The sequence below is a fragment of the Lemur catta genome, chromosome 16, assembly GCF_020740605.2.
Source record: "Lemur catta isolate mLemCat1 chromosome 16, mLemCat1.pri, whole genome shotgun sequence".
Classification (NCBI taxonomy): domain Eukaryota; kingdom Metazoa; phylum Chordata; class Mammalia; order Primates; family Lemuridae; genus Lemur; species Lemur catta.
This window is the reverse complement of record NC_059143.1, coordinates 3,031,331-3,045,088: the sequence shown is the minus strand read 5'-3', so window position 1 is coordinate 3,045,088 and position 13,758 is coordinate 3,031,331. Positions and strand designations below refer to the sequence as shown.

General features: G+C 43.5%; 1 protein-coding gene across 9 annotated transcripts in view; it reads right to left on the bottom strand.

The window, feature by feature from the left end:
* The window catches only part of GNAL (G protein subunit alpha L), a 153,180-nt gene that overhangs the window by 33,742 nt on the left and 105,680 nt on the right, over positions 1–13,758 (bottom strand). For all 9 annotated transcript variants that reach the window (XR_006729268.1, XR_006729270.1, XR_006729269.1 and 6 more), the window contains exon 5: positions 9,414–9,511. Coding sequence is in view for 5 of the 9 variants with exons in the window: in XM_045527793.1 (XP_045383749.1) it covers positions 9,414–9,511 (98 nt within the window). In the remaining 4 variants the exon portion in view is untranslated. The remainder of the gene's footprint in view (positions 1–9,413; positions 9,512–13,758) is intronic.

Below are 13,758 nucleotides of genomic sequence, written 5' to 3'. Positions count from 1 at the left end.
AATATATGAATTGGATGGAAATTGAATCTTGATGAAAGTCACTTCAGAATCCGAGAAAGCGGGTGCCCCTGCGACAATTCATATCTTCAGGTGCATCAGCCTCATTCATCTTTGTCCTTTATCACAGCACCTGGCAGTGTCTGCACACACCTGATGCTCACAGAATGCCTGCTGAACTTTTAGCCTAAAATGGTCTTTCATAATCTTTTAGGTTTAAAATTTGAAATCCTGGATAAATCAAGTAATAGTCTGGTATCGTGCGGTCTTGTGTAATCTTATGTGCCTTTATTTCCTCCTCTGCAAAATGGCGACAATGGACTCACCGGGGTGAGGTGAGGATTGCTATGTTAGCTCAGAACACGCGCATGGAGCAGTGGCCCCACACGGCGAGCTTCAATGCCAGCTGTCTTGTAGCTACACTTTGAAGCTAAGAAATACAGGACACACCTCTTATGTAATTCTGAAACTGTATACTTTGCTAATAGTTAGTAGAACAGCACTTACGTGGTTTTCCCTGTCAGTTCCCTGGGTTCCTTGGAAATGTTTCAGCTAACACTTAAAAGAATTGTAATAAAACTCACCAACTCAAATGTCTTATGTGCCACACTGTAATTTGTGAGGTTCTACCAATTTATTAACCTGTGCTACTACGTACTTTGTTTTTCTGTAGCCTTCTGATCACATCTATACATGTGTATTTTTCTTTCTTCCTCTTACATTTATTATGAACCATTTCAACATAAAACAAATTTGAAATAATTTTATAGTGAATACTTGAATACCCACTACTTAGATTCTGGCATTACTACTTTACTGTACTTTTAAAAATCACAGATCTAGTCACCTATCCATCCATCAATCCATCTTATTTTTGATGCATTTCAAAGCAAGTGAAAACAGAAGGATGTGTCCTCCTAAATACTTCAGCTTGTAGATCATTATCTAGGAATCAGTATTTCTTTTCACTTTTTCTTTCAATGTAAAATTTATGTTCAATGAAACATAAGTCTTACGTGTACATATGCTGAATTTTGACAAAAGCATCTACCTGTGTAACTCAAACTCCTATCAATAGATTATGTACATTATTTTCAGCTTCTTGCAAATGTATTATTGTTTGGAAGGAAGGTGCTGGTCATTTTTTTAGACAATGCAGCCCCAGTTGAGTGAGTCCCTAAGAGATTCTTCCTGCTTCACCTAAGGCCACTGGAGCTGGGACTCACCTGTGGGGCCCAAGCCCTCCTCGCAGAGCAACTGTCATGTCCTCACAGGGGAAAACTAACCCCTTACAATGCTATAAATATCACGTTTATCAGACTTTGTCTTTATGTTAAGGAACATCAAGAGTTGTTAGAGACTGTTAGGAGTTCAACTTACAAGAACATTTCTTACAATTCTCCTTTTCACATTTCTGCATAATTTAACTTAAAATGTTTCTTGTGATTACAAGGCAAATTTAAAAAAAGACAACATTTTTGCTACCATTTGCAACTACTACTCATCTAAACACGCCAGGGCATTTCCACACTCTCCCCCCGCAGGAGTAAGCGGGGTGCTGAGCTAGTGGAAGACTCGATGTTATCTACGGCCACTGAATTTCACCTTTGTTTTTTATCAAAATAGCCATAGAGATATTCTGGTTTACTTATGATAAGTAGATGTTATAAGTATAAGTATCTACAATAAATTTTCTTCTAATAAATACCACTTTGGTTTGATACACTTATTTTAATAAAATAGCACTTTGGTTTGATGTTTACTATAACTTGTATTTGATTCTGCTGCCACGAATTTTGAAAACTGGTCCTAGTTTTTAAACTGCCCCCTGTGGAGCCTGGAGTCCCCTGGAGCCCGCCGAGGGCCCCGAAGGAGCTCAGATGGGGACGGGCTCGCCACTGCCCCCGGGGCCTGAGCGGCGTTCCACACCCATTTCTGAATGGCAAAGGGTTCCATTTCTAAGAAATATTGAAAAATACAGCTCTAAGGCATCAAAAACGTTTTATTATGTTTGAAGGTCCCGATTGCGCAGTCTTCAGCATCAACCTAGCAGTACACACGGTGCGTGGCAAACACCGTCAGTCTTACGGGTGTCTTTTCTTTTATGCAAGTCTGAGGGTTAAATCAGACAATGAATGGGAAGCCACCGGAATTCTCCACTCAAGGGAATAGTTTTTCTGAGATATTTTAAAACACTTTACAAAGAAATTTGTGGCTAAGTCTGCTCAAAAAATTTCTTCTGGGTGTCTCAGGACAGAGTTTCCAAAGGAAGACAAAAGAAGTGGGTGATGGGGGGGGAGCGATGAGGAGACATCTGGTAACTGCTCAGTCCCTGCCACTACATTTATTCTTCACAGCTAAAAAAAAAAAAAAATTATTGTATCACCCATAGACAGGAATTTCTAATTTTACAGATCTTGAAAATAAATCTGGCCAGACATAAAGGTCAAAATGAGAGTTGAGAAGAACATGTATGGGCATCTAGGTGGTTGTTATATACTTAATGAATTCAACAGTATATGGCAATAGGCATATTTTAAATTATATTTTTTTATTTTAAAATGACCTGCAAAAATATCAGCTTTGAAGCTGAAACTTCGTTTGTGCTAATAATTTCCAGATTGTCCTGAAAGCTGGGTATCCCAGGACTGGGATCCAGGTCAGTGCCCGAGGGCAACTGCGGTTACTAGGTCTGGGACTGTAGCAGAGTCACTTGAACTTTTTCACTGTTCTTTTCTCTTTTTCTAGGATATTCTCTCTCTTTGAGAAAAACAATTATTCAAATGGATGTACTAAAGGAGCTTATCACGTATGGATACAATGCGTTAAGAACCTACACTCTCTGAGCTGGAGTTTTAAGTTACATTAAGCAAAGTCTGATTTTATAAAGCTATTCTAAAGATCCAATTCTCTCTGATTTTCTTTCTCCCAAAATAGCTGTCTCCATGGTTACATAATTACTTATTATTACGACTTAGAGGAAATGCATTTTGGGGGATAATTGAGGAGAGATTGTTTTTTAATTTTCACAGTAGGAACTGGGAAATTCTGTATGAAATATAATCTCTGATAATTTTCACAGCTTGTTTGATGCTTCAAAGACACTCATTTTTACTGAAAGTATATTATTGAAAGCCCAGGGATAATGATTATTCCCACACTCCCTGGGGCTGGACACTGCAGTCCGGCTGGCCCTGCCTTGACACAGCCCCTGCTCGGGCCCATGACTGGCCAGTGCACCAGTGTGAAGGCACAGGGCTAGACACGAGGTGGCCTGGCCTCAGCAAAGCCCCTTTCCCCTGCTCCCTCTGGAATCTGGCTACAGATTAGGGGGTGGACAAGGGAAGAGTCGAGTAGACGGGGAAAGTGAGGTAGAAACGTCCAGAGGCAGGGACAGAAGAGCCATTTCCCAGAGTGCCTCTGACTCAACACTGGCTTCCGGGTATCCTCAGAATAAACCCCACTTTTCTCCAAGTAGCCTTACCAAGTCTCCATTCCTTACATGCCAAACGGCATAACATAGGTCTTTATAGCCTCTAAAAATTTATTTTAGAAAACATCCAGTAACTTTCGTCGGACCCCTATTCTCCACACCACCCACCCTTCACATAAGCATGCAAGGAAAGAGGTACGGATCAGTACCTGTGTCCACGACAACAACCCACCGACAAGAGATAAAATAGTCCTAATATACCCGTTTCTGACCTTTGCATAACACTGCACAACTCATAAAAAACTTCCACACATATTATCTAATTTCTACAATAGAAACCGAGGCTCAAAGAAGTTAAGTCTTTGCAGAAAGAACAGTAAGACTCTATAGATTTAGAAAACTCATAGCCTTTAAAGTTTGTATACCATATTGCTGTACGATTTTGGAAGTCCCCAGCACACACAATTTGCAGGCTTTGAGAGTGTGGTGCAGGGCATGTATTTTTGGTGGGTGGAGTATGAAGAAGCAGGCCTCATAAACACACATTCAGACTCCAACCTGTTGTTGAGAAGAGGACCCTTGACTCAGTGAAGAGGCTTGAAAGACGAGGTAGTGTTTCTGCCTTCACGCAGGTCCTCACCTGGACCACACCGTGCCAGTCATGGCCAGGTGCTCCCACTGCCTTTCTTGCCCTGGATTCTCCCATTTCCTGCCATCTTTCTTTTTAAAATAGAGACATAATTCACATGACATATAATTTCATGTAGCATAAAACTCCCCCTTTTGAAATGTACAATGCAGTGTACAGAATATTCACAAGGTTGGGCAACCATCACCACTCTCCAATTGCAGAACATACACATTATCCTAAAGAGAAACTCTCTACCCATTAGTAGTCACTCTCAATTTCTCCCTCTCCCAAGCCCCTGGCAACCACTAATCTACTTCTTTCTCCACCTATTCTGGACATTTCATATAAATGGAATCATATGGCTTGTGGCCTTTTGTGTCTGGCTTCTTTCATGTAGCATGTTTTTAAGGTTCATCCATGTTGGAGCATGTGTTAGTGCTTCATTCATTTTCATGGATGAATAGTATTCCACTGTATGCATGTGTCAGATTTTGTTTATCTGTTTATCACTTGATGGACATGTGGGTTGTTTTCATTGTTTGGCTATTATGAATAATGTTGCTATGTTGGTTTTTTTTTTGTTTTTTGTTTTTTGTTTTGAGACAGAGTCTCACTGTTGCCCGGGATAGAGTGAGTATCATGGCATCAGCCTAGCTCACTGCAACCTCAAAGTCCTGGGCTTAAGTGATCCTCCTGCCTCAGCCTCCCATGTAGCTGGGACTACAGGCATGCACCACCATGCCTCGCTAATTTTTTTCTATATATATTTTTAGCTGTCCAAATCATTTCTTTCTATTTTTAGTAGAGAGGGGGTCTCGCTCTTGCTCAGGCTGGCCTCGAACTCCTGACCTCGAGTGATCCACCCGCCTCGGCCTCCCAGAGTGCTAGGATTACAGGCGTGAGCCATCGCGCCCGGCCAATAATGTTGCTATGAACATTCGTCTCCACGTTTTCATGTGAACGTGTGTTTTGAATTCCTCTGGTGTCCACCTAGGCGTGGAACCCTGTGAGGAGCTGCCAGCCTCTCCCTAGATTCTTAATCGGCAGCTCAGCTTCTGGAGGCCCCTGCGGAATCTCAGCATCACTGAGAAGCTCTTCTTCCCCAAATTACTCCCCTGACTTCTGCCACGGAAGAAATAACCTTAAAAGGTCCTGGAATTACTGGAATTATTCCCTTGGTCATAAGCACTAAGGTTCAGAACGTCATCCTGTGGAGCAAGTAACAGAGTGACCTACAGTCACACCGAGATGTAAGTCAGATCTTTCGCAAGAGCGATTCAGATGGGAGGAAGAGAGACATGCGTGGGAATACCGAGGATCTGCACGGGAAAGGTGAGCAGGTGCGGCGGTGAAAGGAGACAGGGGCAGCTTCTCCCACCAGCACCACCATGAACAGCGGCCCTTGTTCTGCCAATGTGTGCATTTCACAGAGCACTGACTGAGCACTGCCTTTACACAGGGACGCTCACCTGGGAGCTGCACATTTAAAGATGAATAAGACACATTCCCTGAGAAACTCAAAACCTAGTGGGCTGAACAAGACGCATGAGGATCGTGGTCTAAGGGCTGCGTTCTGAGGTCACGTCTGATGCTGAAATGTCCTTTCTTTTATGGAATGACAGTGACGGGAGATGAAGGCAGCTTAGGTTTTTTTCTAACATCTTATTTGGCAACATTAAAAAGTCTGGAGCTCTATACCGGTCTAAGAAATTTATCAAAATGTTACTTGTTTCTGAAATTCCTCATCCCTCAATCCCAGAAACCGAGCGTAGAGGAAAACCAAGACAGTTATTACTGATCCAGTATCACTCCCAGGTGTGTTAAACGGATGAAACAAGTGAAGGTGGAGAAGCTCTGACTAGCTTAGGACAGTGAGCTCTCGGGGGCAGCTGCTTTCTGTAATTCTGCAATTCCCAGGGCTGAGAAAGCTGCAAGAGGCTTTAGTTGAAGGTGTTTTATTCCTAGCAAGCCTGGAAAGGGAGTCTTGGCCTGGGCCCCCACAGCCTCACTCACAAGGCAGTTTTTATCCGAGGCTTTCTGTAATCTGTGATCCGAAAGGATGAACCGGAAGGATTAGCAGGTTCCGGCTGTGGCCTCACCTGTTTCCTGGGAAACCATGACTGCAGGCACCTGTTCAGCTGTCTGGGCCTCAGTTGCCTCAGTTTCTGCATTGACCACATACTAGCACGAGATCAGTAACACTTACCTAGTGCTTACTAAGCGCCAGGCACTGTTTTGAGGACTGATATGTCTACTTATTTAATCCTCTAACAACCGTACGAGAATAGATCCTGTTACCTTCCTATTAATCTGCCTGAAGTCTCACACAGTGGTGGGGGCAGGGCCGGGATTGGAATCCTGATCTGCCTAGTGGGAGCTCAAACCACTTCTTTTTTCAAGATTTATTATTGCATATTCTATTTTAAATTAAATCATCAATTCTATCACTATGGTGACAGAATAAGTTGTCTGTCTCTTTGTTTTTTAAGACAGAGAAATTCCTAATGTGACATTGAACAGCACTGTGGTATTTTCCAAAGCCAGTTCAAAAAATACTGAAAAAGGACAACAAAACACATATTCTACATCAACTTCAAATGCAAACATGAATTCAATATTATGTATGAATTGTATGAATTTCAATATTATTATGAGCTGTGGTAGAGATTCCAGTTGCATGCATTTTCCTGGTATATCCTTCCTATGTCTAAAGCACAGAGATTTTAACATATAATTCTGTTGTGCTTTTAAAATGATTGTTTAATGACTGAAATATTAAAGAGTGAGTGAGTGAGAGTAAGAGGCAAAGATAAAAGGCCCTTCAGCATGTGCAACCCTCCTGTCGGGACTCAGACTGCGTTTGAGCTCCACCAAGAACCTTTCTACACTCCCACATCCAAACCAAGTAGGATGTGTACGTGTATGTGATGTATATAGTGTGTATATGTGCACATACAGTACATATTGTATATATGTTGTGTATGTATGCATATAATGTATTTAAATGATGAGAATGCCCACAGGAACAACATATTCACAACTGTAGACTGAAGGGCAGGGCCAATCTAAAATGCAATTTAAGGTAAGTCTTGAAGGAATTGTCAAGCATGGTGGCAAATGAGAAATTTAAATACTTTTCTAGTTGATCAAAAAACTTCATTAGTAAACAGTTTTTTAGTGTATACAATGGAGGATTGTTAAAACTCTCATGGTCTCTTGAGGGTGTTTGCAGGGCTCCTGCCTTGCTGCTCACCACACCCCTCAGCTCGTGCTGGTGGAGGACAAAGGCGGGACAGCCAGTTCTTGGGAAGAAGGCCAGGAAGGACAGCCCTGTTATGCCCGTCAGCCCTCCTCCTCCTCCTCCTCTTCCCCCTCCTCCCCCTCCTCCTCTTCCCCCTCCTCCTCCTCTGCTCTGGCCCAGAGGCCCTCTGCCCTCTGCTGGAGCACTCCCTCCCTCCAGCCCAGATGGGATGTGAGGCTCCCCTCATCTGCAGAGGGAACCTTCCCTCAGTGTGTCCCTGTGTTTCCTGGTCTTTCACACCATCACCAGCTGATAACGTGCCGCTTGCCCGGGAATCTTCTGAGACAAACTGCCTGCTTGATTATCTCCACCAGGCTGTGCCTTTGGCTCTCAAACTTAACTCCTCTAATTGGAGCTCGGTGTCTTCCCCTGTCCTCCCACAGGAAGCCTCCTCACCCGGGCTCCACTGAGCGAGTGGTGCCTCGAGGCACCCTGCGCCTTCGGACCCCTTTCCTCCACCTCCCTCATCCAGCCCAGCCCTGGGTCGGCCCCTTTGGCTCCCAGTGTGCACCCACCCGAGGCTCCCACGGGGCTCTCTGCCTCCTCGTCTATTCTCCTCTGACAACTCACTCACAGAGCCCATGGCCACTCACTGCATTTGGAGGAAAAGCCAAACTCCTTGCCATGGTCTTCAGCCCTCGGAGGGTCCGGCCCCACCGACACCTCTCACTCCTTTCTGGCCACTCCTCCTCCCCCAGCCACAAGTGCCTCCTCCTCCAGCCCCTTCTGCCCTCGGAGCCTCACGCTGGGCTTCTTGGGGCTTGAGGGGGTGCCCCACAACCACCCCACGGGACGCAAACAGACCCACAGGCAGTGAGCAGGGCTGGGGCCACACAAGCACTCAGTCCTTGAAATCAATATTCACAGCAGCTCCATTGGCTACAGATACTGCTAATTCCCAGATTTTATGCTTATGGGATTTTTCCACAAATATGAACTTTTAGAGTTTATAGACTTAAAATGTAAAACTGCTGATTGCTTGCTATCCAAAGAGTTATATGAAAGAACTAGTTAAATACACTTTTTGTTATCAAAATAGCAAACATATCTAGAGCTTCTTGATTATTTAACATTTTTCAGGGGACCATTATTCTCAGAAATAGAATGTATCTAAAATAGCAAAGAAAGTAGAAAAATAAATGTTTCAGGGAAAAACCATGAGCTAACACTAGGGCCAGCAGCATCCTTTTTTAAAAAATTTTTTTGTAATATTTTTATCAAATATTTACTTATTATATTAATTACCACCTATTTTCAGGTTCTAGTATACTTCTAATGTATATAAAATGATCACATTACTTTAAATAAGAATGTGACTTAGGCCGGACGCAGTGCCTCACGCCTGTAATCCTAGCACTCTGGGAGGCTGAGCGGGACAGATCGTTTGAGCTCAGGAGTTCGAGACCAGCCTGAGCAAGAGCAAGACCCCATCTCTACTAAAAATGGAAAGAAATTAGCTGGAAAACTAAAAATATATAGAAAAAATTAGCTGGGCATGGTGGCGTATGCCTGTAGTCCCAGCTACTTGGGAGGCTGAGGCAGAAGGATCGCTTGAGCCCAGGAGTCTGAGGTTGCTGTGAGCTAGGCTGACACCATGGCACTCACTGTAGCCTGGGCAACAGAGCGAGACTCTGTCTCAAAAAAAAAAAAAAGAATTTGACTTGATTGCAAATGTTAATATTATTTTAAAATTGAATTTGGGGGCCTCTGTTCCAAAATTAAAATATAATAATGAATATTTAAGTACATTTTAATTTACAAATATCTCTATTATTCTACGTAGAAAGAAAAAGAATGAAGAGAACTGAAAACAACAATCAGGACAAAACGAATGAATCTGTTTCTGGTTTTTCCTTGAAACACTAATTGCTATTGGATTTTCAATTTTCCATTTTCTAAACATGTCTCATTTTACAAGTCGATTTCTGTAGCAAAATGTTAATTATTTGTTCCTCGCATTCAAGGAACTTGAGAAGTACAGGGAGGGCGGCGTAATTGTGAATGCAGCGCATTCTCCAAAGAGCCTGCTCCTTATACAGGAACCAACTTACTACTGTGCGCAGTCGATCAGCTGGTACTCGTTGGATCTCTCAAAGCACGCCTTCACGCCTTCATCGTCCCAAAGTTTTTTCACATGATCAAAGAATTCCTAAAGTTTGAAAGAGTGACAAATAAGAAAACACATATGTTATAGCCTTTCAAAAAGTTAAAGTAAAAAGAACGTTCAAAAAAATTTTTTTGCAGGTAGCATGCAAATTTTCTCTGTGGAAGTTTCTAATAAAATGTACAGATCTTATATTCAGTTGATGAGAAATGTATGCATGTGTGTTATTACTCAAGTCAAATTGCAAGACATTGTTATCATTCCAGAAAATCTCTCAAAATAAAATATTGTAAGTCAAAAGTTAATAACATACATTAACTATAAATACAAATAACAGCACAATTTTAAAGTTTTTAGTATTCAGTAACTTAACTAGTTGAACTGCCACCTCAGCAATAAAAAATCATGCATATTATAATGACAAGGTCGGTTTTAGCTGTTATCTTTTAAATTTTCTATGTGGGCTATGATTAGAAATGGATGTGGTCGGGTAGATGGATTACACTTGGCGCAGATGCATTAGGTACATAAAAAAGGGACCTTTAAAATCACTCTTTGGGGATAAGAATTTATTGGTTTTGTTTTGTTTCGCATTTAAAAAAACTAGGAGTTCAGTGTTAACTGTGATTTTTAGTTCACTCAAGAGCCATGAGGTCACTGTGCTCAGTTACACACATGATGGCAAGCAGGATCTCCTGAAAGAACATTCCTTATCTTAAGGTAAAAGGTGGATTCATGAATTGATAACATTGGCAAAATTACCCAAAATGAATTAACAGAGCTATGGAAGCAACTGACTACATTAGTCGCTAAACACCCTTCCCACGTCAGCCATCTGCCCCTCCCTGGGACCTCAGGAGTCACCTGTCTGCCTTTGATCTGCACGGCAGGTCCTGAGGCTCCTGAGGCTCCGTGGCCTGTCCCAGCCTTCACGCTCATCGCGGCTGCCACATCTCTCAAGAATCAACATAGGTATTTTGGAGGAAAAAAATTAAAGGATTGGTACTTTTTCTTAGAGAGTCACAATTCTATACAGGGGTAGATGTATTGTGAAGCCTGATGCTTACACAATTTGGGGGGCCCTCCTTGGAAAAAACCCAAAACGATAAACACAAAATTAGGTACAAAACCTTGAAAGGATGCCGGGGCGCAGTGGCTTATGCCTGTAGTCCTAGCGCTCTGGGAGGGCAAGGTGGGAGAACTGCCTGAGCTCAGGAGTTTGAGGCCAGCCTGAGCAAGAGCCAGAGCTTACCTCTTCTAAAAATAGAAAAAATTAGCTGGGGATGGCGGGGTGCACCTATAGTCCCAGCTACTTGGGAGGCTGAGGCAGGAGGAGCTTGGGTTCAGGAGTTGGAGGTTTCAGGGAGCTGTCATGATGATATTGCATTCCAGCCTGGGCAACAGAGTGAGACTCTGTCTCAAAAAACAAACAAACAAACAACAACAAAAAACACCAACAAAACCTTGGAAGGGGGAGAGGAAGTGAGGCACCTTGAGCTTAGGTCTTATTAACCTCTAGTAAATCCAATTCTGATTTTATACTATCAGGAACAATCTTGGAAGTATGGCATATGTCTGTCTGTCTGTCACCATTATCAACAAATCCATATTTCACAGTTGACAAAAACCAGACAATCTCCCCCTGAAGGAGAGCAGCTGAACCTCTCAGTTTTTAATGTTTCTCTCTAGTTTTATGTTTCTTTCTGGAATCTTCCTCTGATGCTCCTATCACTCCAGTAAAGGAATTGTAAGCTCCCTTAAAGAATGTCCTTCTAAGAGCCATACAAACACAGACGTTTGAAGATAAACACTCCACTGTGCCCTTATCAAAACGGTCTTGGAAGAAGCAGTAACTCGGCCTTGTGTCGCTAGCTCTGGGGATCCCGTTTCTCTCCACGTGATGGGCTTATGATATATAAAAACAAATTTCACTGGGCTGACTTCCACCTAGGAACCACATGCACCACGTCATCAAAGTTCACGTAAGAATTATCCACTGTAATAGTTTCCCAAACAGCGATTTTTAAAAATGACTATGCCTAGAGTAACCGATCTTAACCCGGTCAGTAACAGAGAGCAAGGCTGAACCCCTCGGTCGCTTTCTACGAGTTAGGGGCGCCGCGAGGAGGCGGGAGGGGGAGAGCGGCTCCGTACGCGGGTGCCCGGTGTGCGCCTGGCACGGCGCCCGGCTTGCGGCTCCCGCGGGTCCCGCGCTCCCACCGGCCACGGGAGCGCGTCCACGCAGCGCTGCCCCCGGAGCCAGAGATCGGTGCGGGGAGAAACCCGATCTTGAGCAGAACTGCAGACCCGGGCTGTGGAAAGCCGGGCCCACCCCTGCCGCGCCCCCGGGAGGCACGCGGCGAGAAACTGAAGCTGCAGTGGGAAGTCCTTGCTGTTCGACTCACTTAACACCCTACCCGCAGGCCTGTGCCTCGCCACGGGGCGCCAGCGGAGAGGGCGGTGTGGACAGGCAGGAAGTTCAGGGTCACAAGCATCTGCGGGCTCCCTCCTGCCCCCCCACCGGTTCACACCCCCCTGCCCCCCACCCTCAGGCCTGGCTCCTGCCTTCAAGCCGCGCTCCTGCTCTTTGCTCATTTCCTGCGCAAAACCCTCTCCTGACTCATTTTGTGCTGCTCTAAGGTATGTCAGAGTCAGGACCTCAACAACACAATAATCCCCACCGTTTGGTTCTTCTGTCGTTCTTATTTCGATGCAGGGACTGGGTACAGTGCTTTAACACATACCATGCCATTTATGTCTCACAAAGCTGGAAGAGGGGGCTGCTGACTTCGCGCTCACGGAAGTTAAGCAACTCCCCCAAGGGCACACAGCTGGCAATGGCAGCGCCCCCTATTCCACATCTGTGTATTGACCACTCTGCACACCACCACGCTTTACTATCTGTATTAAACCATCTTCTGTTCTCTAGTTTTCTGCTGGATTTCTTTAAAACCACTATTAATGTAATTTATTGTACTAAATCCACGCTTAACAGTTGGAACAAAGTACAGGGCATTAGTACAAGGGACCTTTTTAAAGCAACACAACAGACATCCTGAGGATTCCGCAGGCCAGGAGAGCTGAGCAACTTGCCCTGCTCTTCCATAGTTCAGAAAGGCAGGCAAGGATTCTAAGTGGGAGCTCAGCACATAGGATGAGCCTTAATCCTCGCTGATGGTGGAGGAGCCATTGGGTGGGGCGGGAGGAGACTCTGGTCTGAGATGAAGCCTCTGAGATAGAATCTTGGATCCAGAATCAAGATACACAGTTTCTGGGGTATATGTTGACAGCAATAGTAAAACAGCAATTGTGGGCATTGGGACTCTGGACAACATTAAAGAAACACAAAAGCAACAAGAAATCTCCCTTCACTACAGTTTCCTCATTCCACATTGGTAAACAAAGGTGTTGGACTAGAATATAGCTACGTCCCCATGATTCCACGTTTACTTTTTAAGGAGTTCTAAAAAACTCATAGAAAATTCTAGGGCTGCTGCTGCTGTTGTCACTTCAGTGTTTTACTAGGGAAAGTTTCAAACTTATACAAGTGGAGAGACTGAACCATGGGCCCACTGCACAGCTTCCACATCTGTCAACACATGGCCAATTTCTCTGCATCTGTATCTGACCCCTTTTGCCCTGCCTTTATTATTTTTGAGCAAATCTCTGATGTCATATCATTTTATTTCAACATTTTTTCTAAAAGAGACTTTTAAAAAACAGCCATAATACTATTACCTCAATTAAAATAGAAAAAAGATTCTGTATTCCTTAAATACTCAGTTGACGAGTGCAGCTTCTCTAGCTGTAATTAAACATTTGTCCAGAGCCAGGCTAGGATTTTGATGGGGATCAAAATATGTCTCCCCCAAATATGCCACATTGGCATATTGCTTATTTTGAGCTGAAGGCAATTTATTAGGTCATTAAATATGAAATGTCTGATTTTGAATCAAAAGTGTAGTTTATTATATCTGAAGAAGCAGTACAATTAATCAAAGTTTGCGCCTAAACTGTCAACACAATTTTGCCATCTTAACGGTAGCTTGTTTATGCCAGAAGCAAAGAACTCTGGAAAATGAGTGTCGATGAAATAGTAAAAGGCGTTTTCCACAGCTTGTTGATAATTGAATATTCTTCCTTGTAAGAAGTGGTCCAATCCCTGGAAGAAGTGGTGGTCAGTTGGTGCAAGGTCTGGTGAATACAGTGGATGACAGAGAGTTTCCAAGTCCAGTCTCTGTAGTTTGAGCAGTGTTGTGTGTGACATGTGGTAGAGCACTATCTTGCAAGAA